The sequence below is a fragment of the Capra hircus genome, chromosome 3 (genome assembly GCF_001704415.2).
Source record: "Capra hircus breed San Clemente chromosome 3, ASM170441v1, whole genome shotgun sequence".
NCBI lineage: Eukaryota > Metazoa > Chordata > Mammalia > Artiodactyla > Bovidae > Capra > Capra hircus.
This window is the reverse complement of record NC_030810.1, coordinates 66,024,344-66,051,777: the sequence shown is the minus strand read 5'-3', so window position 1 is coordinate 66,051,777 and position 27,434 is coordinate 66,024,344. Positions and strand designations below refer to the sequence as shown.

Below are 27,434 nucleotides of genomic sequence, written 5' to 3'. Positions count from 1 at the left end.
GAGGCTTTAGCAGTGAGGATTCAGAATACAAATTCGAGACCTATGTCAGAGGCAGAATCTACGGGCTTGGTGGACGGACTTACACTGAAGACTGGAAGTAAAAAAGAGAGAAAGAAATCTATAGTAAACGTCAGATTTCATTTATAGATTTGTGATTATCCAAATGGTAATAAGGTTATAAATTCTCAGATGAAGCCCAGAAAAATTCATCTTGGTTTGAAATACCACTCTAGAAGTTAGTAGAAAATACGACATGGTTAAAACCTCCTTGTTGCTGTTCAGCTGCCAAATTGAGTCCAATCTTTGCGACCCCATGGATAGCAGCACATCAAGCCACTCTGTCCACCACTATCTCCCTGAGTTTGCTCAAACTCATGTCCATTGAGTCAGTGATGCCATCCAACATTATCAATTTAAGTAATTTATAACTAGTACAACCTTTAATTGAACTTTCTTAGTATTTTACAAAAACAGCATGGATAGGATTGCGGGTTACAGATCAGACCCTATAAAACTCTTAAGAGAAAAACAAAGGTACAACACACTTTGACATAAGTTGCAGCAACATCTTTTTTAATACATCTTTTAGAGTAACAAAAATAAAAATAAACAAATGGGACCTAACTAAACTTAAAATCTTTTGCACAGCAAGTTCAGTTCAGTTCAGTTGCTCAGTCGTGTCTGATTCTTTGCAACTCCATGGACTGCAGCACGCCAGGCCTCCCTGTCCATCACCAACTCAGTTTAATAAAACTCATGTCCGTTGAGTCAGTGATGCCATCCAACCATCTCATCCTTCATCATCCCCTTCTCCTCCCACCTTCAATCTTTCCCAGCATCATGGTCTTTTCAAATGAGTCAGTTCTTTTCATCAGGTGGCCAAAGTATTGGAGTTTTAGCTTCAACATCAGTCCTTCCAACGAATATTCAGGACTGATTTCCTTTAGAATGGACTGGCTGGATCTCCTTGCAGTCTAACAGATTCTCAAGAGTCTAATCCAACACTGCAGTTCAAAAGCATCAATTCTTCAGCACTCAGCTTTCTTTACAGTCCAACACTCACATCCATACATGATCACTGGAAAAACCATAGCCTTGACTAGACAGACCTTTGTCAGCAAAGTAATGTCTCTGCTTTTTAATATCCTGTCTAGGTTGCTCATAACTTTTCTTCCAAGGAATAAGCATCTTTTAATTTCATGGCTGCAATCACCATCTACAGTAATTTTGGAGCACAGAAAAATAAAGTCTGATACTATTTCCACTGTTTCCCCATCTACTTCCCATGAAGTGATCAGACCAGATGCCATGATCTTAGTTTTCTGAATGCTGACCTTTAAGCCAACTTTTCACTCTCCTCTTTCACTTTCATCAAGAGACTCTTTAGTTCTTCTTTCTGCCATAAGGGTGGTGTCATCTACATATCTGAGGTTATTGATATTTCTCCCGGCAATCTTGATTCCAGATTGTGCTTCTTCCAGCCCAGCGTTTCTCATGATGTACTCTGCATATAAGTTAAATAAGCAGGGTGACAATATACAGCCTTGACACACTCCTTTTCCTATTTGGAAGCAGTCTGTTGTTCCATGTCCAGTTCTAACTGTTGCTTCCTGAACTGCATTCAGATTTCTCAAGAGGCAGGTCAGGTGGTCTGGTATTCCCATCTCTTGAAGAATTTTCCACAGTTTGTGGTGATCCAAACAGTCAAAGGCTTTGGCATAGTCAATAAAGCAGAAATAGATGTTTTTCTGGAACTCTCTTGCTTTTTCAATGATCCAACGGATGTTGGCAATTTTATCTCTGGGTCCTCTGCCTTTTCTAAAACCAGCTTGAACATCTGGAAGTTCACGGTTCATGTACTGTTGTTGCCTGGCTTGGAGAATTTTGAGCACAGCAAAGGAAGCCATATATAAGAAGAAAAGATAACCCTCATAATGGAAGAAAATAGATGCAAACAAAGCAACTGACAAAGGACTGATCTCCAAAATATACAAGCAGCTCATGCAGGTCAATTTCCAAAAAACAAACAACCCAATCAAAAAATGGGCGGAAGACCTAGACATTTCTCCAAAGAAGACAAAGATACAGATGGCTAACACATGAAAAGATGCTCAAAATCATTCATTATTAGAGAAATGGAAATCAAAACTACAATGAAGTATATCACCTGACACTGGTCAGAATGGCCATCATTAAAAAAATCTACAAACAATAAATGCTGGAGAGAGTATGGCGAGAAGGAACCCTCTTACACTATTGGTGGGAATGTAACCTGATACAGCCACTATGGAGAACAGTATGGAAAGTCCTCAAAAACTAAAAACAAGAGGAACCACATGATCTAGCAATCCCACTCCTGGGAATATACCCAGAGAAAACTATAATTCCAAAAGATACATGAACCCCAGTGCTCACTGAAGTACTATTTACAATAGCCAGGACATGGAAGTAACCTAAATGTCCATCAACAGAGGAACGGATAAAGAAGATGTGGTACATACATACAACAGAATATTACTCAGCCATTTAAAAAGAAAAGACTGTGTCATTTGCAGAGATGTACATGGAACCTCAGACTGTCATACAGAGTGAAGTAAGTCAGAAAGAAAACTGATGTTAACACGTATGTGTGGAATCTTATTTGCAAAGCAGAAACAAAGACACAGATGTATAAAAAAAATTAATGGATAAGAAGGGGAAGTGGGGGAGTGTTATGCATTGGGAAATTGGGATTGACATGTACACATTACTATGTATAAAATATATAAGTAATGAGAACCTACTGTATAGCACAAGGAACATTACTTGGTGTTCTGTGATGACCTAACAAAAGGGAAATCCAAAAAAAGGAGTATATATGTATGGCTGATTTAGTTTGCTGTATAGCAGAAAATGACACAGCAGTGTAAAGCAACAATACTCCAATTAAAAATAAAAAACCTGTCTTCCCAAGTGACTGTACTGTTTTTGCATTCCTACCAGCAAAGGGTATAAGATTATCTGACCCAAAGCATTTGACCATAACATCTAACCCATCATTGTCTGTGACTATGCTATGCTGTCACAGGGAAAAACCCCAACAAACCAAGCTTAAGTATAAAGGTAAGATAAGAATATTATATTTTTTCAGTTCAGTTCAGTCGCTTAGTCATGCCCGACTCTTTGCAACCCGATGAATCGCAGCACACCAGGCCTCCCTGTCTATCACTAACTACTCCTGGAGTTCACTCAAACTCATGTCCATGGAGTCAGTGATGCCTTACCAGCCATCTCATCCTCTGTCATCCCGTTCTCCTCCTGCCCTCAATCCCTCCCAGCATCAGAGTCTTTTCCTAATGAGTCAACTCTTCACAAGAGATAGCCAAAGTATTGGAGTTTCAGCTTTAGCATCAGTCCTTCCAATGAACACCCAGGACTGAGCTCCTTTAAAATGCACTGATTGGATCTCCTTGCAATCCAAGGGACTCTCAAGAGTCTTCTCCAACACCATAGTTCAAAAGCATCAATTCTTTGGTGCTCAGCTTTCTTTATAGTCCAACTCTCACATCCACACATGACCACTGGAAAAAACACAGCCTTGACTAGACAGACCTTTGTTGGCAAAGTAATGTCTCTGCTTTTGAATATGCTATCTAGGTTGGTCATAAACTTCCTTCCAAGGAGTAAGCGTCTTTTAATTTTATGGCTGCAATCACCATCTGCAGTGATTCTGGAGCCCAAAAAATAAAGTCTGACACTGTTTCCACTGTTTCCCCATCTATTTCCCATGAAGTAATGGGACCAGATGCCATGATCTTCGTTTTCTGAATGTTGATCTTTAAGCCAACTTTTTTACTCTCCTCTTTCACTTTCATCAAGAGGCTTTTTGGCTCCTCTTCACTTTCTGCCATAAGGGTGGTGTCATCTGCATATCTGAGGTTATTGATATTTCTCTTGACAGTCTTGATTCCAGCTTGTGCTTCTTCCAGCCCCGGGTTTCTCATGATGTACTCTGCATGTAAGTTAAATAAGCAGGGTGACAATATACAGTCTTGATGTACTCCTTTTCCTATTTGGAGCCAGTCTGTTGTTCCATGTCCAGTTCTAACTGTTGCTTCCTGACCTGCATATAGGTTTCTCAAGAGGCAGGTCAGGTGGTCTGGTATGCCCATCTCTTTCAGAATTTTCCACAGTTGATTGTGATCCACACAGTCAAAGGCTTTGGCATAGTCAAGAAAGCAGAAACAGATGTTTTTCTGGAACTCTCTTGCTTTTTCCATGATCCAGCGGATGTTGGCAATTTGATCTCTGGTTCCTCTGCCTTTTCTAAAACCAGCTTGAACATCTGGAAGTTCATGGTTGATGTATCGCTGAAGCCTGGCTTGAAGAATTTTGACCATTACATTACTAGTGTGTGAGATGAGTGCAATTGTGCGGTAGTTTGAGCATTCTTTGGCATTTCCCTTCTTTGGGATTGGAATGAAAACTGACGTTTTCCAGTCCTGAAACCACTGCTCAGTTTTCCAAATTTTCTGGCATACTGAGTGCAGCACTTTCAGCTCATCATCTTTCAGGATTTGAAATAGCTGAACTGGACTTCCATCACCTCCACTAGCTTTGTTTGTAGTGATGCTTTTTAATTAAGCAGAAATACCAGCAACAGAAAAAGGAAAAGAAGATGTATGAAAGCCAGAAAGTTTCATAATTTGATGAAAACCATTAATCCACACACCTAAGAAGCCCCAGATAAATACAAAGAAATTCACACCTAAGCTCATCGTAGTCAAAGCATTAAAAACTGAAAACAAAGAGGAAAATCTTGAAAGCAGCAAGAGGAAAAAGACTCACTACATACAGAGCAATAACTATGAACATCAGACTCCTCATATGAAAGGATACAGGACCACCAGAAGTGGGATGACACAGCCAAAGTCCTAGATGGAAAAACCGGTAACCAACAATTCTATATCCAGCAAAACTATCCTTCAAAAAGGAAGGTGAAATAATTCCCACTTAAACAAAGATAGCGGGAATTTATTGCTATCTGATCTTTCTTACAAGAAATATTAAAAGTTTTTCAGATTGAGAAGAAATGGCACCAGCCGGTAACTTAAATCCACATGAAGAAATAAAATGCTCTAGAAAAGTTAAATACCTACATAAAGATAAGTTTATATAAAAGTTTTATGTGAATGTTCGTATCAGCAGTATCATAATAATAATAATAATAATAATAAAAGGTCAACTATGGAAACAACCCAGATGTCTCATCAACTGGTGAATAACTAAGGAAAACATAGTATATTCATATAACGGAATACTATTCAGCACTAAAAAGGAATGAAGTACTGAGAAGGCCCAGAGCTAATTTATAAAAGCCAGAAACTGAGCTCCAACTGTGAAAACAAAACTGACGACTGAAGCTTAGAGTCAAAACATAGGGAAAAAATCTCTAAGAAATGATAGAACCACTGTGCTGTGCTGTGTTTAGTCATGTCAGACTCTTTGCTATCACATGGATTGTAGCCTGCCAGGCTCCTCTGTCCATGGGGATTCTCCAGTCAAGAATATTGGAGTTGGTTGCTATGCCCTTCTCCAGGGAATCTTCCCAGCCCAGGGATCAAACCCAGATCTCCCGCATTGCAGGTGGATTCTTTACTGGCTGAACCACCAGGGAAGCTGGATAGAACCACTCAGTAGCTATAAAACCTTCTGAGCTCTGAGGGTGATCTGGCATGTGGCAGAAACATCTAGACTACACCCTGGCCAACTCACATAGGAGATGGGAAAATGGGGCTTTTTTAGCAACAAATCCAATGCAACTTAAGATTCAGGGAGAAGCACAAAGCTGAGTTCGACAGTCTTCGATCAATCTGCAGCTCAAAGACTGCTTTTTAATATACAGACTTAAAAGATAACTCATTTTGATTATTCAACAAACAGGTAATGAGGATCTGCTTACTCTCTCAGGCATGATGTTAGGTGATACAGATATGAAATAAACAAAACAGTTGATGATCTTGAGATTAAGAAAAAAAAGAAACAAGACTGTGGGCTGTAACTTTTTTTGTTTAAAATAAGCAACTTAGGCATTAAAATTTCATAACTACATTCATCTGTTACATGACACCTTAATGTTCAAAAACTGCTTATTGCCTAACTCTTGGTAGAAAAGGCCTACATTCTGTACCTACAGCATGCACAATTCTTTCATAAATTCTGCTTAAGATGGTGCCATTTTTTTCTTCTTTCCTCTTCCTAATTACAATAATATATATGGTCAATGACTACATACCAGTTAGACGGCTTAAAATAATACATTAACAATACCAAGTGCTGGAGAGGATGTGGAACAACTGGAACTCTCATATATTGCTTGTGAGAATGAAAAATAATATCGACACTCTGGAAAAATAATACAACCACTTTGGCAGTTTCTTATATTATCAAACATATTAATATATGATTTAGCAGTCACACACCTAAGTTTTTACCAAGGTGGACTGAAAACATGTTCAAACAAAAACCTGTTAATGGTCAGTTATAGTAGCTTTACTGATAACTGCCAAAAAATTTAAAAGAATGCTAAAGTTCCTGGTAGAAGAATGGATAAATAAACTGTGGTGCATCTATATGATGGACTACTACTCAGCAGTAAAAAAAAATAAACTGTTGCTAAACACAGTAACCTAGATGAATCTCACACAGAAATATGCTGAGTGAAAGAAGTCAGACTTAAAAGGTTATAAACTTTATGGCTGCATTTATATGATATTCTTGAAAAGCAAACTGTAAGTGACAGAGGACAGATCAGTGGTTGCCAGGGGATATGGAGTAGGAAGAGGGTGTGACTACAAAGGGATACTACTACCCTTTTTCCTGATTGTGGAGGTATTTAGATGAACCTATCTGTGTATTAAAATTCACTGAATGAGGCACTCAGTAAGAATCCGTTTTACTGTGTATTAACTTTAAAAAATATATCATCAAGAATTCACATATTAGATGTCTATAATCAACTAATTTCATGATTTTAAAGACAAGAAAATAAATCCAGGGGCATTAAAAGTGACTTGTTAATTAATGATTATAGTTACCAACCTAATGGCAATCCTTTCCTTAGGAGTTCACAACTTAATTCAACATATGCTTACCTCAAAATGAGAAATTCAATCAGAAATAAGGATTATGTAGAAATAGCATAATAAATCAAGCTACACATTTTAATAAACATAAAAGTCAACTATAATTTCTATGCTACATTTAGGTGGATAGGCCAATAATAAAAAAGAAATTTAAATTCTCACTTGTACTCATTTGAGAAAGACTTCATAAACTACATTCTAGTTACTAAGTTGGCTCCCTCGATACAGATACAGCTCAGAAACTGAGAAGTTTCCAAAGTTAATTCCAAAAAATTCCAGAGAATTTCCTGGCAGTCCAATAGTTAGGACTCTGTGCTTCCACTGCAGAGGCCATGGGTTCAATCCCTGGTTGGGGAACTAAGATAATGCATGCTATGCGCTTCGGCCAAAACAAACAAACAAAACCACACACAAAATTCCAACACTATTAGTTCTATACTAAATCAATACTTCCTTTCTGAATATTCTACATATTAAAGAAAATATTCCCCACCTCAAATGGCAAAAAACCAATCTAAGCTTGTTGGGGTAGGAGAAAATAGAAATGGGAAGAGGGCAAGAGAAGGAAATGAGGTAAAAACAGGGGTATTTAAACTATACAAATTATTAGTTATGCCTAATAAAATATGAGAAATATTCTTGTCCTCTTCTTTAGGGATAACATATAAGATTCCAAAGATTCAGAAAATCAGTTCTTTCTTAAATATTTAGAGTTATAGTTATCAACTATGACCTAGATTACAAATCCACTTTACAGAGATCCAAAACTTTTTTCACAAAGTACAGTCAGCCTCATTTTACAATACATTTCTAATTTCCAAGTGAGAATAATAACAATACTCCATGAGACTATCCTATAAGTATTATGGAAGGTGAATAGGAAGTTTATAGTACCATAAACATGAAGAGAACATAAAAAAATTCACTTTTTGCTACTCAAGAATAAGCGAACACATATATTTTAGACATTAACAGTTTCAAATGATCATCTTCACATTATAATAAGCAATATTTCGGAGACTTTTATGGCTAACATCTTAATTTTATCTGATAAATGTCTTTATTTTACAAATTAGAAACTAATGGCTAAAGGAGTTAATTGTTGCAGAAGTGAGTTAAAAGCAGGTCTCCTAACTGCTTACATGGCAATCATATATACAATGCAAATTTATATTCTATCCTTCTCTCCTTGAATCATTCATTCTGCTCACATACCCTCAAGTCAACAGGAATTAGCCAAATACTTCTGCACGCACTTATTAATCCACATACTTTAGAGAACTGAAAGCAAACACCAGGTCCTTCACTCTTCATGGCAGATCTAATCAAGTTAAATGATTTTGTCCACTTTAGTATATGATGTAAAACATAAAATTTCATGGCAATCTGACATAAAATTAATGATCAACTACCTTAATCCTCTGTGCTTTTGTTGATTTTAATGCAGTCAAGTAAGTTATAAGAGAAAATGAAAACAAAACAAAGCAAAAAAAAAAATTTAAAAAACTTATCACCAAGATGTGTGCATATGGCATTTGCAAAGAGAACTATTTTTTTAATACATTCAAATTTTAACCAACTTGTCAAGTTCACTGCAACAAACTTAAGCATTAAGAAGTAACAGTAGAAATGTTTCATAGAACATCTGCCCTGTAATTATCTGATAAGTCAAATGAACAGCAAAGAAAGTTTCTGGAAATATTTATCCTAAAACTTTATTTATGGTTTTATTCCCCAAGTTATTAATAAAATACCATGATAAATTATGGTTTGGTATTATTGTAACTATAAAAATTAATATAAGATTGTTATTTACTGGGATTTTTTTTGAGATATAATATTCACAACTAAACACCTACTATGTTCCACTCTTTTATGATAAACCTTGAAAATACCTGAATAAAAACAATGGTCCTGTCCTCAAGGATCATACAGTTTAGTAAGTACTATTAAAATGTGCAGAAATAAATTGTAATACAACATAATACAACAATGAGTGCACAAAGCAGAGTAGAGAATAAAGAATCAGAGAAAGTCAAGGAAGGGTTCAGCAATATCCAAATTGAGTGTTGAGGTAGAATAAAATCTGACAGAAGGTCTATAAGGTCATTTCTTCATATGAAACTCTAGGAAAGACAAGTCTAATCTAAAGTGATAGTAGGCAAACCAGTGGTTACCTAAACCCAGGGATGGGAATTAGAGACCGACGGGGACTACTATGTATACTATATGAGAACCACTGAAGTGATGGTCAGGATCCCTAGCTGTAGTGATGGTTACCTGGATATAGACATTTGTTAAAACACATCAAATCATATTCTTAAAATATGTGCGTTTTATCAGAAGTAATTTATATACTTCAGTAAAGTTGTTTTAAAAATGACTTGGGAAACCAAATGGGCTATCTCTGTGTAACAAAAACACTTTTATATTCCAATTAGAAGGTAGTTATTGGTATTCTGTGATTAGCAAAATGTTTTCTCTAAATGGAGTTTAAAGCTCCAGCACAGTTTCTTATTTTAGAACTCTCCTAAAGAAGTAATGGGCAAAGAATGTAGAGCTCGGCAGAGTTCCAGCAGAACAGGCTATTTCCAAGTTTATATGATATTGCTAAAAAAAGCATTTCATAATACAAATTTCCATTTATAATGTAATTATTGAACACGTGGATAAAAAAATACTAGATTGAAGAGTTCTTTAGCTAGTTTGGTAATTCTGGGCAAATTAATTTACATCTTTGGGATTATTTCAGCTCTAAAATAAGAAGACTGGTTTCTTTATGATTTTTCTTTCATTTTTAAGATTTAATTATTCTTACATGATTAAAATCTCTACATTGAATCTCCAAATGAAACCCCTAAGGTAAGTCCCAGATGTTGAAAGGAATGTATTAAAACAAGTTCTATCAAGTACATGGAATATCAGAAGTACAACATTTAAGACTGGCAATTTATGGATCTTAATCAAATTTATCTACTTTCTTCACTTTAATTTTACTTATATCATTTTTTCTTAGCTAATCACACAGGTTCTTCTAAAATTTCTATGGTGCTAGATACATCATTCTACATATACCACTCTTTGTCTTTGCAAATAAATAAACTAAGGATTATAGACATTAAATTACTAGTTTACAATATTTTCTTTGCAAAGACAAAACTATTAGATCAAATATGTCTTATATGATTTGTTAAGTAAAAAGGTTTAGAAAGAATGTAAAAATATAAATGGATGAACAGTGATACAAATACAGACTTTTTTTTCCTGTAAGGATATACAACAAAAAAGCAATACTACCTTTAGGGAGAGGGCCTAGACTGGATAGAGGTCATTTTTCTATTTTTACTTTCTGTACCATTTGAAAAATTTCCAACATGAACATCTGTTAATTCTATTGTTTAGAAATTATGATCTTAAGCTGGACTTTATAGGTTGTATTTTCTAGGTTGTATTTTCCTTTCATTTTCTATATTGAAGGAAAAAAAATAATGTTTGGCTTTTTAAATGTTTTTCTTCTTTTTTAAACAAAATGCCTGGTAGTGTAAGGTGTTAATTCAGTCACTTAGAGCACAAAGAACAGAGGTCACAGGTTTGAACAACGACATTTGCAAAAAAATAAAAATATCCCTTGGTCATACAGTGCATTTTTAACTTTAAAAAGTCACCTGGCAAACTCGTGCTGCTGATCACAAGAATGAATCAGGTAAGAGCATGTGGTTGATCCAATACAAAACACAAATATGGAAAATAAGTAATGTCTTAGTGACAGAGAGTAAGAGAATAGACAGCAGAATTACTCATCTCTAAGTAAATATTTTAATCTTCACATCCATCAACTCAATGCACTTCTGAATAAAATATAAATAAGACCTTAACTGTAGGAGAAAATATAGCCCCTGTACTTTCATTAAGGCTAAAGACTATATATGGCAAAAATCTTACTATTTGTAAGATAATACATTCTTGTTAGTACACTATATAAACATCAAATAAAATACCTGTAACATCTTCTGGATCTGATACAACAATATGTGCATTTAGTTCCTGTAGCTTGTGATGTAATTCTTCTAATTTTTTATTTGATTTTTTCAAAATGTTGTCCACATAAGCCAAACTTTTTTTATCTGTTGTGACTTTTCTCAGATTTTCAGCTCCTTCTTTGATTTTCAGTTCTTTCCTTATTTCTCGCTTAATTCGATCCTTGATATCATCCAATTTCTGTTGCACCATTGTATCTGAAAAGTCTAATTTTTGAACAGCACTCACATTCTCAGAAAAAGGAAGACTTCGGGAATCGCTCTACAAAAAAAAAAAAAAACAAACATACAAATGTGGGAGTTTAGAAAAAGTTATTTGCTCAGTATAATATTTAGTATTAGAATAAAACTGTACTAAAGGCAATTCTTCGAAATCTCTGCCCACTCACTAAATAGCATTACCTGACAAATTTACATTAAAATAAACACATCTGCACATAAAGGCATCTTTGGGCTTTAAAAACAGTGGATGTTTGATATTCCACAAGCTCAAATTAGATTCCAGCAGCACCTACCCAGTGAATGTTGAGCAAGTTATTTAACCTTTCAAATACTCAGTTTAATTGCCTGCAACATCTAAATATTAGGCAGTTTTCAGAGGTAACATGGTAATTTAAAATATCGTATGTGAGATTTCAAATAAAATTCCTGGCCCAGTATATAGTCACTTAATAAGTAAAGATTATTATTAAATTCCATAGGTAAGATAAAATTCTATTTTATCTTCTATAAGAAATCTCTTAAAAATAAAATAATATTTGCAAAAATAAAATTATATCCTTATGACCACTTTTTAGTTAAGCAATTAAAAGCATTAGGGCTTGGGAAAACTATTTCAGAACTCTATGTATTTCATGGCTAACTATCCCAATTGATAATTTGGTTGACATCACATAAAAATAACTACTGAAAAAAAATGTCTAAACCATATCCTACTGATAGAAGCTAAGAGAATACAAAGTATCAATTATTCATCTTAAAATGAAAATCAAATCAGGAAAGCACATCTAATCCGTATTTAAAACAAGAAAACATGTTCTGGCTATTTGTACTGATACACCATTCACTATTTTAAATTCGAATACTATAACACTACTGGTTTTTAAGTTAACTTTTACCTTTGGGACGAGGAATTAAGTTTGTGAAGGATACAGAAGAGATGTTCACCCTTTACGCATCTTTTGAACCACAGGTTTAACCAATTAAAAGATTTTCTTTTATTTTTTTGAGAATTCATCACACCCATAAAATTATTTCTATTTAAATTCTTGGTGCAAGAATTATGTCTAATTCTTAACCTCTGAAAAACATGTGTTTTGCAAAATAGTGAGTTAACAGATGCAAAGACCAGGACTTTGTCTTGGCTTTGGTACAAATTTACCTCGTGCCAACAGGCATACTATGCAAAAAATGAAGTATGTTTGTGCCAAGTCGCTTCAGTTGTGCCCAACTCTCTGAGACCCTATGGACCATAGCCCACCAGTTAGTTTCCTTGGCCCATGAGATTCTCCAGGCAAGAATACTGGAGTGAGTTTCCATGCCTTCTTTCAGGGGATCTTCCCAACCCAGGGACTGAACCTGGGTCTCTTATCTCCTGCATCGATAGGCAGGGTTCTTTAACAAGCGCCACCTGGGAAGCCCAAAAATGAAGTATATAGTTGATGTATAAACTTGTTCTTAAACTTTTAGGGCCAAGAACTCCTTTGAAACTCTGACCAAAAAAAAAAAAAAAGAGGAGAACAAATAAGATTTCATATCTGTAAGTATAATTTCTAGGTACCATAGCTCTTACAAATTCTTGAAATAGGTGATCTACACCAACTGGCCTTAAATACAAACAGAGTGATCTCCTATCTGGACTAAAATATCTATTAGGTTTGTCACTATTTATAATGGAATGTAAGTCCTATCATCTATTTCTTCAGTTCCCAAACTTTATAAATCCACCTTTGACTGGTCATCAAATACGAAGGACTATTATAAAAACAGAAAATCCCAAATTTCTGTTGTCTAGCTTCAGGTAAAGTAAACTGAGGCAAACAATTCTTAAATGAAGAAGTTTAAGCTAACTGATATTTTTGCTTCTATCTTTATAGACTTAGAAAATACCACATGAATTGCTTTCACAAATCTGTACTTTAATACTACGTACTAATCCAGAACTTAAGTGTCTTAGGAAATTTTTTCTTTATGCCCCATAGACTAGGGGTATAAAGAAATACCTAACAATTCCATTTATTAAGTAGTAAGTCTAAATAACTTAATCAATACTTGTAATAATTTAGTATCTGTTTAAAATAATACACATTGAAAGAAAAATTAATTTTTATTTCATTCTTTAATAACTAGTTACTTATTAACAGGATCTACCCACTGGGTAACTTGGAATTTCTCAAAACTTGAAATCAGATTGGACATTCCCACCTTGATCTCCTATCCTGCCAGTACATATGGGTTGTAGAATAACCTTAATATTGAAGTTTTACAGACTCTGGTTAGATCACATGGTATGCAACAAATGGTATCACTGTGTTTCCTTGAAATTTTTAAAGTATACTGCAGCTTCCTGAGAGTTTGCTGAGGCACCCCACAGAGTTCTATGGCAGGGTTTGGAAGTCGTGGTACTAATATTTAAAGGCTAATAAAAACAAAAGGGGGTTCCTGGATAGCTCAAATGGTAAAGAATCTGCCTGCAACGTGGGAAACCTGGGTTGGATCCCTGGGTTGGGAAGATCCCTTGGGGAAGGGCATGGCAATCCACTCCAGTATTTCTGTCTGGATAAATCCATGGATGAAGGAGCTTGGAGGGCTACAGTCCATGAAGTCAGGAAGAGTCAGACAAGGACTATCACTTTCAAAAACAAAAGAAAAACAAACAAACAAGCCAAAACCCAAAAACAACCACACACACACACGCACACACACACAGTTACCCAGTTACCCTTGGGCAACTTCAACTCCTACTTCTTTTCAATTTGCTCCCTACTAAACTCCAATCATATCAAATTACAGGTATTAACTGCCAAAGACAATCTCTTCTGGCTTAGCTACTACACATGCTGCATCTTTAGGGTGTAATGGTTTCCTTCTTCCTTCAATTATCTCTTCCTAGTCCCTTCTTTTCTTAGTCAACTTTAATTTTGTCTCAAAGTTTATGATAATTTTTCCCTGGAAAAGAATTTCCTGCCTATGCCCTCTCTTAGAATTTAGATTAAATGCCTCTCTCCTGTGTACTCTGATACTGTGGATTTTATTTAAACAAGTATTCCTTTTCTTATCTGACAACTCCAAAGACTGTGAACAATTTGACAGCAGAGTTTACGTCTGGCAGAGTGGTTCTGTTTTGTTTTCGTAATGATTTGTTGATTAGGATATAATTATTTAATATTCTTCTTTCAGAATTCAGGAAAATCTATCACTGCTACGGAAGTCATGCTTTCCTCTTTCTGATAAAGAGAATTCATAGTCCAGGAAGCTCAAAGGCAAAATTAATATTCAATCACAGCAACTATACTGGTTAGAATTAGATATTAGATGTAAACCATATGTAGTTACCATGTTTGATTCCTTCCCTAAAAGGATTTTTAGTAACCATATTTTACTCCCATCTTCTGTTGTGACATGGCTCAAATAACTTTTGGACAGGAACAGGAGATAAATACAACATAATCAATAATTTAAGATAAACTATAGCAGATGGTGACTGCAGCCATGAAATTAAAAGATGCTTACTCCTTGGAAGGAAAGTTATGACCAATCTAAGATAGCATATTGAAAAGCAGAGACTTTGCCAACAAAGGTCCGTCTAGTCAAGGCTATGGTTTTTCCAGTGGTCATGTATGGGTGTGAAAGTTGGACTGTGACGAAAGCTGAGTGGCGAAGAATTGATGCTTTTGAACTGTGGTGTTGGAGAAGACTCTTGAGAGTCCCTTGGGCTGCAAGGAGATACAACCAGTCCATCCTAAAGGAGATCAGTCCTGGTTGTTCATTGGAAGGACTGATGTTGAAGCTGAAACTCCAATACTTTGGCCACCTGATGCAAAGAGCTGACTCATTTGAAAAGACCCTGATGTTGGGAAAGATTGAGGGCAGAAGGGCATGACAGAGGATAAGATGGTTGGATGGTGTCACCAACTCGATGGACATGGGTTTGGGTGGACTCTGGGGGTTGGTGACGGACAGGAGGCCTGGCATGCTGCGGTTCATGGGGTCGCAAAGAGTCGGACATGACTGAGCAACTGAACTGAACTGAATAACAGAATTTTACCAAGAGACTGTGCTGGTCATAGCAAACACCCTCTTCCAAAAACACAAGAGAAGACTCTACACATGGACATCACCAGATTGTCAACACCAAAATCAGACTGATTATATTTTTTGCAGTCAAAGATGGAAAAGCTCTATACAGTCAGCAAAACAAGACCAGGAGTTGACTGTGGCTCAGATCATGAACTCCTTATTGCCAAATTGAGATTTAAATTGAAAAAAGTAGGGGAAACCACTAGATCATTCAGGCATGACCTAAATCAAATCCCTTACAATTATACAGTAGAAGTGACAAATAGATTCAATGGATTAGATCCGATAGACGGAGTGCCTGAAGAACTATGGACGGAGGTTCGTGACATTATACAGGAGGCAGTGATCAAGACCATCCCCAAGAAAAAAGAAATGCAAAAAGGCAAAATGGTTGTGTGAGGAGGCCTTACAAATAGCTGTGAAAAGAAGAGATGCTAAAAGCAAAGGAGAAAAGAAAAGATTTACACATTTGAATGCAGAGTTCCAAAGAATAGCATGAAGAGATAAGAAAGCCTTCCTCAGTGATCAGTGCAAAAAAATAAGAGGAAGAATATAGAATGAGAAAGACTAGAGATCTCTTCAAGAAAATCAGAGATACCAAGGGAACATTTCATGCAAAGATGGGCTCAATAAAGGACAGAAATGGTATGGACCTAACAGAAACAGAAGATATTACAAAGAGGTGGCAAGAATACACAGAAGAACTATACAAAAAAGATCTGTCTTCACAACCTGGATAATCATGATGGTGTAATCACTCATCTAGAGCCAGATATCCTGGAATGTGAAGTCAAGTGGGCCTTAGGAAGCATCACTACGAACAAAGCTAGTGGAGGTGATGGAATTCCAGTTGAGCTATTTCAAATCCTGAAAGAGGATGCTGTAAAAGTGCTGCACTCAATGCCAGGCTGGATGAAGCACAAGCTGGAATCGAGATTGCCAGGAGAAATATCAATAACCTCAGATACAGAGATGACACCGCCCTTATGGCAGAAAGTGAAGATGAACTAAAGAGCCTCTTGATGAAAGTGAAAGGGAAGAGTGAAAAAGTTGGCTTAAAACTCAACATTCTAAAAATTTAAATTATGGCATCCGACCTCATCACTCCATGGCAAATAGATGGGGAAACAGTGGAAACAGTGACAGACTTTATTTTCGGGGCTGGGGGAGGGGCTTCAAAATCACTGCAGATGGTGACTACAGCCATGAAATTAAAAGATGCTTGCTCCTTGGAAGAAAAGCCATGACCACCCTAGAAAGCATATTAAAAAGCAGATACCAACAAAGTTCTTTACCAACAAAGTTCTGTGTAGTTAAAGCTATGGGTTTTCCAATAGTCATGCATGGATGTGAGAGTTTGGACTATAAAGAAAGCTGAGAGCCAAAGAACTGATGCCTATGAACTGCTGTGTTGGAGAAGACTTAAGAGTCCCTTGGACTGCAAGGAGATCCAACCAGTCTATACTAAAGGAAATCAGTCCTGAATATTCAAGGACTGATGGTGAAACTGAAACTCCAATACTTTGGCCACCTGATGTGAAGAACTGACTCATTTGAAAAGACCCTGTTGCTGGGAAAGATTGTAGGGGGAGGAGAAGTTGGCGACAGAGTATTAGATGGTTGGATGGCATCACCGACACAATGAATATAAGTTTGAGTAGGCTCCGGGAGTTGGTGATCTAGAGGGAGGCCTGGCGTGCTGCAGTCCATGGGGTTGCAAAGAGTTGGATACCACTGAGCTACTGAACTGAACTGAAGATAAACCATGCCCCCTAACAGCTGATAGGAAAGGTTACAGTACTATTACTCCTTTCCTGAAAATTTTAGTTGCAATAAATTGTGAAAATTATTGGAAAATATAATTTTCTTCCATTTGGAACACCGAAATGAGATATTTCATCTATTAAATTATGTCTCTACCCTAAAAAATAATAAGAGCAATTACATCATGAATGGAATCAATACTAGGCAATGTAATAATAATCTTAACACAGTGAAATAAATCAGCCTCAGGAAAATAAACAGCTATTTAACCAGTGAAAATCTTCAGTGATAATCTCTGTCACAGTAGGTTCTCTGAAAGGCTGTAGGAACATTATATTAATTTACGTTTACAAGTGTTTCACTTTCATCCACTAGTCAAGTCTTTGTGCTCCTATTATAATGAACTTCAGGTCTCCTCCAAAATAAATGGTAGGTAACCTTTTCTCATGTTTTCAAAAGGAAGCAAAGTTTGATCCATCTTCTAATCACAAGCACCCTTTTAAATTCATTAATATGTTCAGAAAGTAAAGAGATAAAAGGAAGGAAAAGGAAAAACCAAACTTAATCCTAAACATAAAACTAAACTCCTAATAGTATTTGTGACTCTCCAGGCATCTATACAAAAAATACATACCATTAATTACCACTGAAATCAACAAGCTTAGTTAGCCACTCCATTCTACATAAATTAATCTAACATTTTTGCTGCTATATTTTTTTACATCTGTCTTTTTTCTTATACCCTATTCCTTTCACTATCAATCCAAATCCCATCACAAAATACTGTTCAAAAATTATTTCAACTCTTTCATGACTCATCCTACCTATTTTTAAGGTACTTTAAATTTTATATCATTCATATCCTTAATGCAGTCCTTCAAATTAGATGGATCAAATCCAAAATCAAGGAAACCATTAGTAAAATTAACACGGGATTTATAGCAGTACAGTCAAATGATTTTTAGGTTAAGTAGATTTCATGTAGCGAAACAGATAAAGGGAGGAATAGAGACTTTAATGAGTAAAAAAGAACAAAAATTAGATTGTGTTCCAAAGAACCAAAGTTAAAAATTCAGTGGATAGATTAAATAGCAGATTAGACTAAGCTAATAAATTAGTATACTGGCAGAGAGATAACTTGAAGGAATTACTCTGAATTCATCATCAAGTGATAAGAGAAATTAAAAGGCCTGGAAGACAGAATGAGAGGATCCAAATCCACCTAGTAAGAGCTCCAGAATAAGAAAATAAAGACAATGAGGGAGAAGCACTACATGAAGAAATAAATGCATGAGAATATTCCAGAATTGAAGCATGATATACCCTTAGACTGGAAGGTCATCCCGAGTTGCAAATAAAATAAATGAATATAACAGCAAAAACAACAAAGAAAACAGAAGTATTTTCATCTGCAAATGAGATCAACAGAAGACTATTCTTTAATAACAACAGAGGCTCCAAACTATCAAACAGGATTTTCAGTCTTTATCTTAAGGTCTTCATATACTGCTAAGGCTTTCTCTAAAATTAAAAAAATCTAAAACCCAGCTGCTTCAAAATATTAACATTCTTGGGAAAATGACAGATGAACTAAGCCAGTGCCCACGTTATACTTTTAACATAATTCCCTTGTTCAATTTCATGTATTTATTAATTTCTATTGAAGAAAAAAAACCTGTGCTATCGCAGACTGTACCATTTTTACCTTTTAAATTGACAAAGACTTTTCTAATCATACTGTTGGCAATAATCCAGCTGTAAGCTGTAAGACTTTATAAAAGGTGGAAATATGTAAGAAATTTTAAAATAGAGATTCCCTTTGACCCAGTAATTCTACTTTGACAAATGTAAACTAATAAGATAATTACTATATAGAATGGTAAATGCAGTAGTTTTTAAAATAATAATATATGCTGGGCACAGACAGACTCCCATACAAAACTTACAAGTAGCAGGACTTTAAACCAACATATAGAAAAGAGAAAGTTCACAATGCCAAGTGTCATAACAAAAGAATTTCAAACAGACTGGGGAATAAAGAGAAGTTTCTTTTACTTATACTGTTTATTATTTCTCAGCAGTATGTCCACCTCAGTGTATTGCTGCTATGTACACACAGTTTTATTTAAAAAATGTTTAAAATAAGAATGAAAAAAAAAAAAGACTGGAAGGGGAGAGATTAAAATATTACGTCTGAGCTAAAACAAAAAAAAACTAAGAAGGATTTTCTTTTCGTTCTTCAAAGTTTCCCATATTTTCTCAATTTTTAGAGCAATTAATATATGCTGCCTGTCTAATAAGGAGGGGATTACATTTTTTAAAGATATCAAAAGTAACTTTCCCTTTATTTCACTTTTGGCAAGTATAAAAACTTATAATGATATCTTACACTCTACAGTATATTTGCTATTATTTAACTAGGCTATTTCAAGTCAATAAAATTCTACTGCAAAAGATGAGACTACACATCCCACTCATTATAACTAGACCACATCATGTGCCAGACAAGTACTTTCAAATACATAAATGTGTTAATATGTATTTGATAAACACAAATATTTTTATTTTACAAAATACTGAAATTCTGATCTGTAGGTTAAAACATAAACTTGACATTTTCAATTTACTATATTTCAACAAACTCACAGTGAAGTTAAGAAAAACATTAAAATAAGAACAGGATCACATTCAATGAACAAAATGAAGAAAAAAGTCTGTCACTTATGACCAAGTACTTCATTTAGGGAGAAACAGGAAAGGATGTTTACTTTTCACTGGCCAAGTTCCCAGAGAAGAAGTGAAAAAGCTGTTACTTTCTCTATATTATAGAAATATGAAACAGCCTGACCTGATAGATGCCAAGAAATGTTAAAGAACCCATAAAAACTCGGTGGGTACAATGATTCATATACTATTTAGCTAGAAGGGATTTCAAAGATCATGTAGTATAACTCCCTTGATTTTAGTTTTGAGGAAAGCAGGGTCAAAGCACGGAAGGTCACAAACAGAAGTCAGTGACCTGGCTATGTTTAGCATATTACTCTCTTAACTCCTAGTTTGGGCACTTTTACTCCATACCATCTTCTGAGAGGAGTATCCATTTCCCTTTATTTTACTGATTTGCATTAAGTAAGGACTATTATGTGCCTTAATTCAGAGATACTAGCAGGACATACGGAGAAGGCAATGGCACCCCACTCCAGTACTCTTGCCTGGAAAATCCCATGGATGGAGGAGCCTGGTAGGCAGCAGACCATGGAGTCGCTAAAAGTTGGAAACGACTGAGCGACTTCACTTTCACTTTTCACTTTCATGCATTGGAGAAGGAAATGGCAACCCACTCCAGTGTTCTTGCCTGGAGAATCCCAGGGACAGGGGAGCCTGGTGGGCTGCCGTCTCTGGGGTCGCACAGAGTCGGACACGACTGAAACGACTTAGCAGCAGCAGCCACAGCAGCCGCAGCAGCAGGACATATTTCCTCTTATTCTCTCATATCATCCTAATCCAACCTTCCATATCTAAGAAGAGAATGCTCTCACCAGAAACCAAGAAGCCACTTCTAACACCAAGTATCTGTGTCTAGTTATACAACCCAAGCATGTCATCCTATCCCTCTTTACCTGTCTGCCCATCTGCCAAATTATGTTTGGTTCTCCCATCTTTTCATTTAAAAGAAACAAAACAAAACAAAACTTCATTTATTCAAATATTCACTGAGTACTAGATAATGGAAATGACACAATCCTACTTTCTTTCAAGTATTCAATTTATTAAGGAAGACAGACACAAAAACCAAACAAAATCTGAAGAAGCAGCAAATGTTAGCTATATTGTGTATATGCATGTGCACACGTGTGTTTTAACAAAAAGTTCAGTCTGAATACAGTGTGACGGAAAGGACTGAGCATTTATATGCAGACTGGCCATGCATATATTCTGATACTGTAACCATGCTAAAGCTTCAATTTCTTTTTCAGTACAATGGAATTATTATAACTACCTTGACTCTATTATTTCTAAGTCTCATAACAGTTATGCCTAGGACTAGCTTTTATAGCAACAGTATAGATCCTGGCTCATAGCACTGAGAGATAATATCCAGCCTCTGTTTTCTTACTAAGAAAATTTCCATTTTGTTAGATGCAACAAAGTGCAGAGAAAATTCTTACTTTACCAGACTCCCTTGCAGCTAGAAGTAGTCATATGAAAATCCTTGTCAAAGAGACATCCAGGATTTTGGAAAAAACTTCCACTTTTCCATTTCTTTTTGCCTAGAACGCAGACCCAAAGCCTAGGCAAAGGTGCAGGAGCCACCCTATGACAGTAACAGGTCAATAGGACAAAAACAACAAGGATGACAAAGCAGAGAGGAAGAGCCCAGAACGCTGATAGCTTTCTTGAACTGCTACACAAGTCCAAGACTGCCTACTTTGTACTTCGTGTTTCAGATGAACTATAAATCCCAATCTGACTAAGGATTATACAGGGCCTCATAAGCCAATAAAAAGACCTTGGCTTTTACTCAAAATGAAATGATATAGGGCTTAGGCAGAGAAGTAATAGCATATGACTTCCTGTGTTAACAGTAGATTTGAGGGGGGCAAGGAAAGGCAGGGAAACCTGCTATGAAGTTATGGCAGATTGTTACTAAATGGCCTCAAATGAATCCTGCTTCTCTATATTCATATCGTCATGTAGCCTCCTTCCACACTGACTCAAAGCGTGCCTTTTGACTTACTCTAACTAACAGTATAGTGGAAGTAACATTCTGATGATGGGCAGGATGTTTCAAGAAGAGGCCTCAAGAGGCCTAATAGCTTGTACTGCTTCTTGAAAACTCAATTACTATTTAAAGAAGACCTGATTATTCCACTAGAGGCAGGAACCTGGAGAATGAGAGAGATCATGTGGAGAGAGGCCATGCGGAAGAGAACCAAAGCTTTCTAGCTGTGCCAGCCATTCCAGCTGAGGCACCAGGCTTGTGAAAGGCCACAGTGGACATTCCAGTCCAGCTTAGCCACCAGATGAATGCAGCTCCATAACTGAGCACAGGCAAGACTGGCAGAAGAAACACCTCTTATACCCAAAGAATTCTGAGGTGAGATTATTACACTACAATATCTGGAGAAGGAAATGGCAACCCACTCCAGTACTCTTGCCTGGAAAATCCCATGGACGGAGAAGCCTGGTAGGCTACAGTCCGTGGGGTCACAAAGAGTCGGACATGACTGAGTGACTTCATACTCTCACAGACATGATACAGAGGCTACTACAGCAATCCAGGTGACAGACAATGAGATCTTTAAGCAGTCTCTTCAATTCTGATTATAAATTGCTTTTTGTTGATTCTCAATAGACAAAAAGTGGGAATGGGGATGGTTTAACATTATCATTACGTTAGAAAAAACAATTTTCCTTTTCTTTCCCACTTTCTACCTCACCATCCTAATGCTTTGAGTAGACGCAGGCACAGACAACAATCCTCTTAAAAAAAAAACAAAACAAAAAGTCATTTACTAAAAAACAGACTTTCTTAAAAAATTTGCCTGGCTTCTCCACCATTCCTGTCACAAAACTAAGCATAAGCTGCATGTGGGTGAGAGTATTCAATCCTTAGATTTAGTGACTGGTTTAGGAGTAGTCATGTGCTTGAAATAAGTCATTTCCAGTGCTGAAGAATTGATGCTTTTGAACTGTGGTGTTGGAGAAGACTCTTGAGAGTCCCCTGGGCTGCAAGGAGATACAACCAGTCCATCCTAAAGGAGATCAGTCCTGGGTGTTCATTGGAAGGACTGATGTTGAGGCTGAAACGCCAATACTTTGGCCAACTGATGCGAAGAGCCGACTCATTTGAAAAGACCCTGATGCTGGGAAAGATTGAGGGCAGGAGAAGAATGGGACGACAGAGGATGAGATGGTTGGATGGCATCACCAACTCGATGGACATGGGTTTGGGTGGACTCCAGCAGTTGGTCATGGACAGGGAGGCCTGATGTGCTGCGGCTCATGGGGTCGCAAAGAGTCAGACACGACTGAGTGACTGAACTGAACTGAATGCCCTTTTCACGGCTGATTAGGAAATCCCACTCCAGAGAACACAGGATCCAAAGACAACAAAAGTCTGAAGCTACTGATGAAAGAAGTACTTTTCTTACCATAGACAGCCAGAAAACAAAACTAACTCAGAGAAAAGCCAACTATGAGAATTAAAGAGAAAAAGACCACTAAGGACACAGATTGAGCATCTAAATCCGTAAATCTTTAAACATGCTTAAAGCAAACATACCTTCATGCCCCTACTTCTTAGCGACAGTGCCAACCAATTCCTTTTTTGCTTGAATTAGTGTGACTTCAAGATTTCTCTTACCACAAATCAGAGTTCCAAATAATATTGACAGATGTAGCTCCCTGCTTTGAAACATGAAATTTTCTCTAATTTATTAATGACAACTGCAATTCAAATTTCTATATATCATTTTTCTCCAGTATCAAGAAAAATATTCCCCAATAAGTATTTGCGTTCTCTATCACACTAAATAATCTCATTTTACACCACAAAATTGAACTCAGGGTCATATTTCCACCCTTGTTCTAAAGGATGCCACTAGTAATTTTTCGTCTCATTTTCCATGCTCTCCTCCCCTGAGCTTCTGGGTGGGAAATATTTATCTCACTCAAAGCATATGATTTTAGTGAGGTCTTTGATGCTCTTGTGCTGTGCTATGCTTAGTTGCTCAGTTGTTTCCGACTCTCTGTGACCCCACAGACTGTAGCCTGCCAGACTCCTCTGTCCATGGGGATTCTCCAGGCATGAATACTGGAGTGGGTAACCACTCCCTCCTCCAGGGGATCTTCCCAACACAGGGATCAAACCCAGGTCTCCAGCACTGTAGGTGGATTCTTTATCATCTGAGCCACCAGGGAAGCCCCTTGATGCTCTTACATGATCCTATAGATCTCTGATTAAATCTGACTGTCCCATATCCTGACCAAACATGACTGATCCATTTATCCCACAAATATTTACCGAATACCTATTACCTGTGCTAGATGCTGTACTTGACACTGGACATATGGTTTAAAAAAGACATTCATATCTACTTTAAGCTGAACAAGAGTTCATAATGGTGCAGAAAAAAAGCATTTGACAAAATTCAATATGCATTCACACTCAGAATCTCAGTAAACTAGGATAGAGAACTTCCCCATTTTGATGAAGAGCACGCACAGAAAGCTTACAACTAACATTATATGTAGTTGTGAAAGGCTAAATACTTTCCCATAAGAACAGGACCAGAACAAGGATGTCTACTTTCAGCACTCTTATCCAACACAGTAGTGGACACTCTAGTTACTGCAAAAGGCATGTGGATTGAAAAGGAAGTAAAACTGTCATTGTTACATGATAACATGGTCATCTACATAGGAAATCCCAAGAAATTTACCAGAAACTTCTAGGATAAAAGAGTTCAATAATATCACAGGATCCAAGAAGACTCAAAAATCAATCATACTACTAGGTGTCACCTCACATCAGTCAGAATGACCATCATCAAAAAACTTACAAACAAAAAATGCTGCAGAGGGGGTAGAGAAAAGGAAACCCTCTTACACTGTTGGTGGGAATGTAAACTGATAGAGCCACTAAGAACAGTATGGAGACGTCTCAAAAAACTAGGAATAAACTGTCACACGGCCCAGCAGTCCCAGTGCCAGGTATGTACTTTGAGAAAGCAACAATTTCAAAAGAAACACGCACCTCAATGTTCACTGCAGCACTATTTACAACAGCCAAGACACGGAAGCAAAACAGACATCCCTCAACAGATGAACAGGCAAAGAAGTCGTGGTACATACATACAATGGAATATTACTCAGTCATAAAAAGGAACAAATTTGAGTCAGTTGAAGTGAGGTTGATGACTCTAGAGCCTGTTATATGCAGTGAAGTAACTCACAAAGAGAAAAATTTATCAGACAGTAATGCATATACATGAAATCTAGAAAAATGGTACTGATGAACCTATCTGCAGGGCAGGAACAGAGACACAGACACAGAGAATGGACTTAGGGACACAGTGAGGGAAGGAGAGGGTGCAGCAAATTTAAAGAGTAACACTGACATATATACACTAGCATGCATGAAATAGACAGCTAGTGGGAAGGTGGTATATAGCACACGAAGCTCAGCTTATGCTCTGTGATGACCTAGAGGGGTGGGAAGGGAAAGTGGGAGGGAGGTTCAAGAGGGAGGGGATATATGAATACTTATGGGTGATTCACTTTGCTGCATGGCAGAAACCAACACAATATTGTAAAGCATTCCTCCAATTAAAAAAAAAAAATCACACTTCTATGTACAAACAATGAGCATATGGACACCAACATTAAAAACATAATACCATCTACAATTTTTGCTTAGATGCTGCTGTGAGTTGATCCACAGTACACATGCACATTCCCTATCATATTTCTTATAAAATTTATTCTCTTTGTCTTCCCTGATTGACAGTAAGACAAGACCTAAGTACAGAGGCATTATCTGTCTTGTTCATTACTATGTAACATAGTAATATGTTACAACATAGTCCCAACATAGTGTCTGGAACACCATACCTAATTAATAAATATTTTTTTAAAATATACTTATTTATTTCCTTGGCTGCTCTGGGCCTTAGTTGAAGCATGTGGGATCTTTAGCACAAAGGATCTTTAGTTGTAGCATACAAACTCTTAGTTGTGGCATGTGGGATCTACTTCCCTGACCAGGGATCAAACCCAAGCACCCTGCACTGGGAGCACAGAGCCTTAGCCACTGGACCACCAGAAAGTTTCCAATAAATATTCTTAAGGGAATTTTAAAGAAAGTGATATGCTTCAAGTTTTCTAAGTAGAACAGCAATCCCCCAAATCCAAATCCAAAACTCTACCCTCCCCCACCAAAAGCTCTAGTTATAGGAAAAGTTTCAGGCAAAAAATGGTATTGAAACACACAAATGGCTAGACTCAAAAATCAGGAAAATCCTCACATTTATAATATAGAAAGTACTTTCAGACACAGTGGCTCAAATTCTGTAGGTTCAGAATCTGCTTGCAATGCAGGAGACCAGGGTTCAATCCCTGGGTTGGGAAGACCCTCTGGAGAAGGGAATGGCAACCCACTCCAGTATTTTTGCCTGGAGAATTCCATGGACAGAGGAGCCTGGCAGGCTACAGTTCATGGGGTTGCAAAGAGTCAGACATGATTGAGCAACTAACACTTTCACTTTCAGACACAAGTGTTTGTTCTTTTCAATTAAGTCACATATATATTCAAGCACAAAATAAATTATACAGTGAGTAAAATCCAAATTTTGTTAACAACTGTTCTTTTAGTGACTGGATTAATTTTCCCTGTACTTTTTTCCTTTATTTATTCAAATTCTTAGACTCTTTTAGGTTTCATTATCAAGTGACAGATAATATAGCTACATTTTACCAATTTTCCAGCAGTGGTTCTCAAACTTTTTTTGTGTACATGGAATTGGAGTAAAGGTGGGTGGGGGCAGGGCACAGATTACAGATCTACTCTGGGATCCAGATGAAAGTAATGGACTCTCAGAAATTGCATGCATGTAACACACACACAGAGTGGCAAGAGGGTAAGAGGTTCAAAGATCCCTAAGCCCCTTCAAGTGTCCAAGTTCAGAACCTAAGTAGGTCTACCCTTCTGTCAACCAGTTCTAGCTATTACCTATTTCTTAGGAGCTTAATATGCAAAAAGGATTTTTAAGGAAAATACACCATATTCACAAAAAGGCATACAACAAGGCCTTGACTAATTAACTTCCCAGAATACCTCCTTTATACAAAATTAATCATGTTAAAAATTTAAACAACTTCAAAAATTATATTAAGCAGTGCTCTAGGTGATCAGAGAAACAAATCCTTCTTAGTGTCTAGATTTTATTTGTCCTCACAGGACTGAAGGTAAAACTGGTGATCTTCATTCCGAACCTCCCCCATTCCTGTGCTTCCCAGGAGATAAAACATACAAACCCTGTTTTGTGTCTATAGTCCTAGTCCTAATACCAAAAGAAATAATGATAACAGTTTCAAACACCTATTACTATTATACTTTAACTGAAACTTTTTAAAAAGATTTATTTATTTTTAATAGGAGGACAACTGCTTTACAATATTGTGTTGGTTTCTGCCATACATCAACATG

General features: G+C 36.7%; 1 protein-coding gene across 2 annotated transcripts in view; it reads right to left on the bottom strand.

Moving 5' to 3' along the window:
* The window catches only part of PKN2 (protein kinase N2), a 142,084-nt gene that overhangs the window by 82,125 nt on the left and 32,525 nt on the right, over positions 1 to 27,434 (bottom strand). The window contains exon 2 of one of the 2 annotated variants that reach the window (XM_018045701.1): positions 11,123 to 11,423. The exons of the other annotated variant lie outside the window; for it this stretch is intronic. Within the exon in view, the coding sequence (XP_017901190.1) occupies positions 11,123 to 11,423 (301 nt within the window). The remainder of the gene's footprint in view (positions 1 to 11,122; positions 11,424 to 27,434) is intronic. 2 annotated transcript variants of the gene reach the window in all.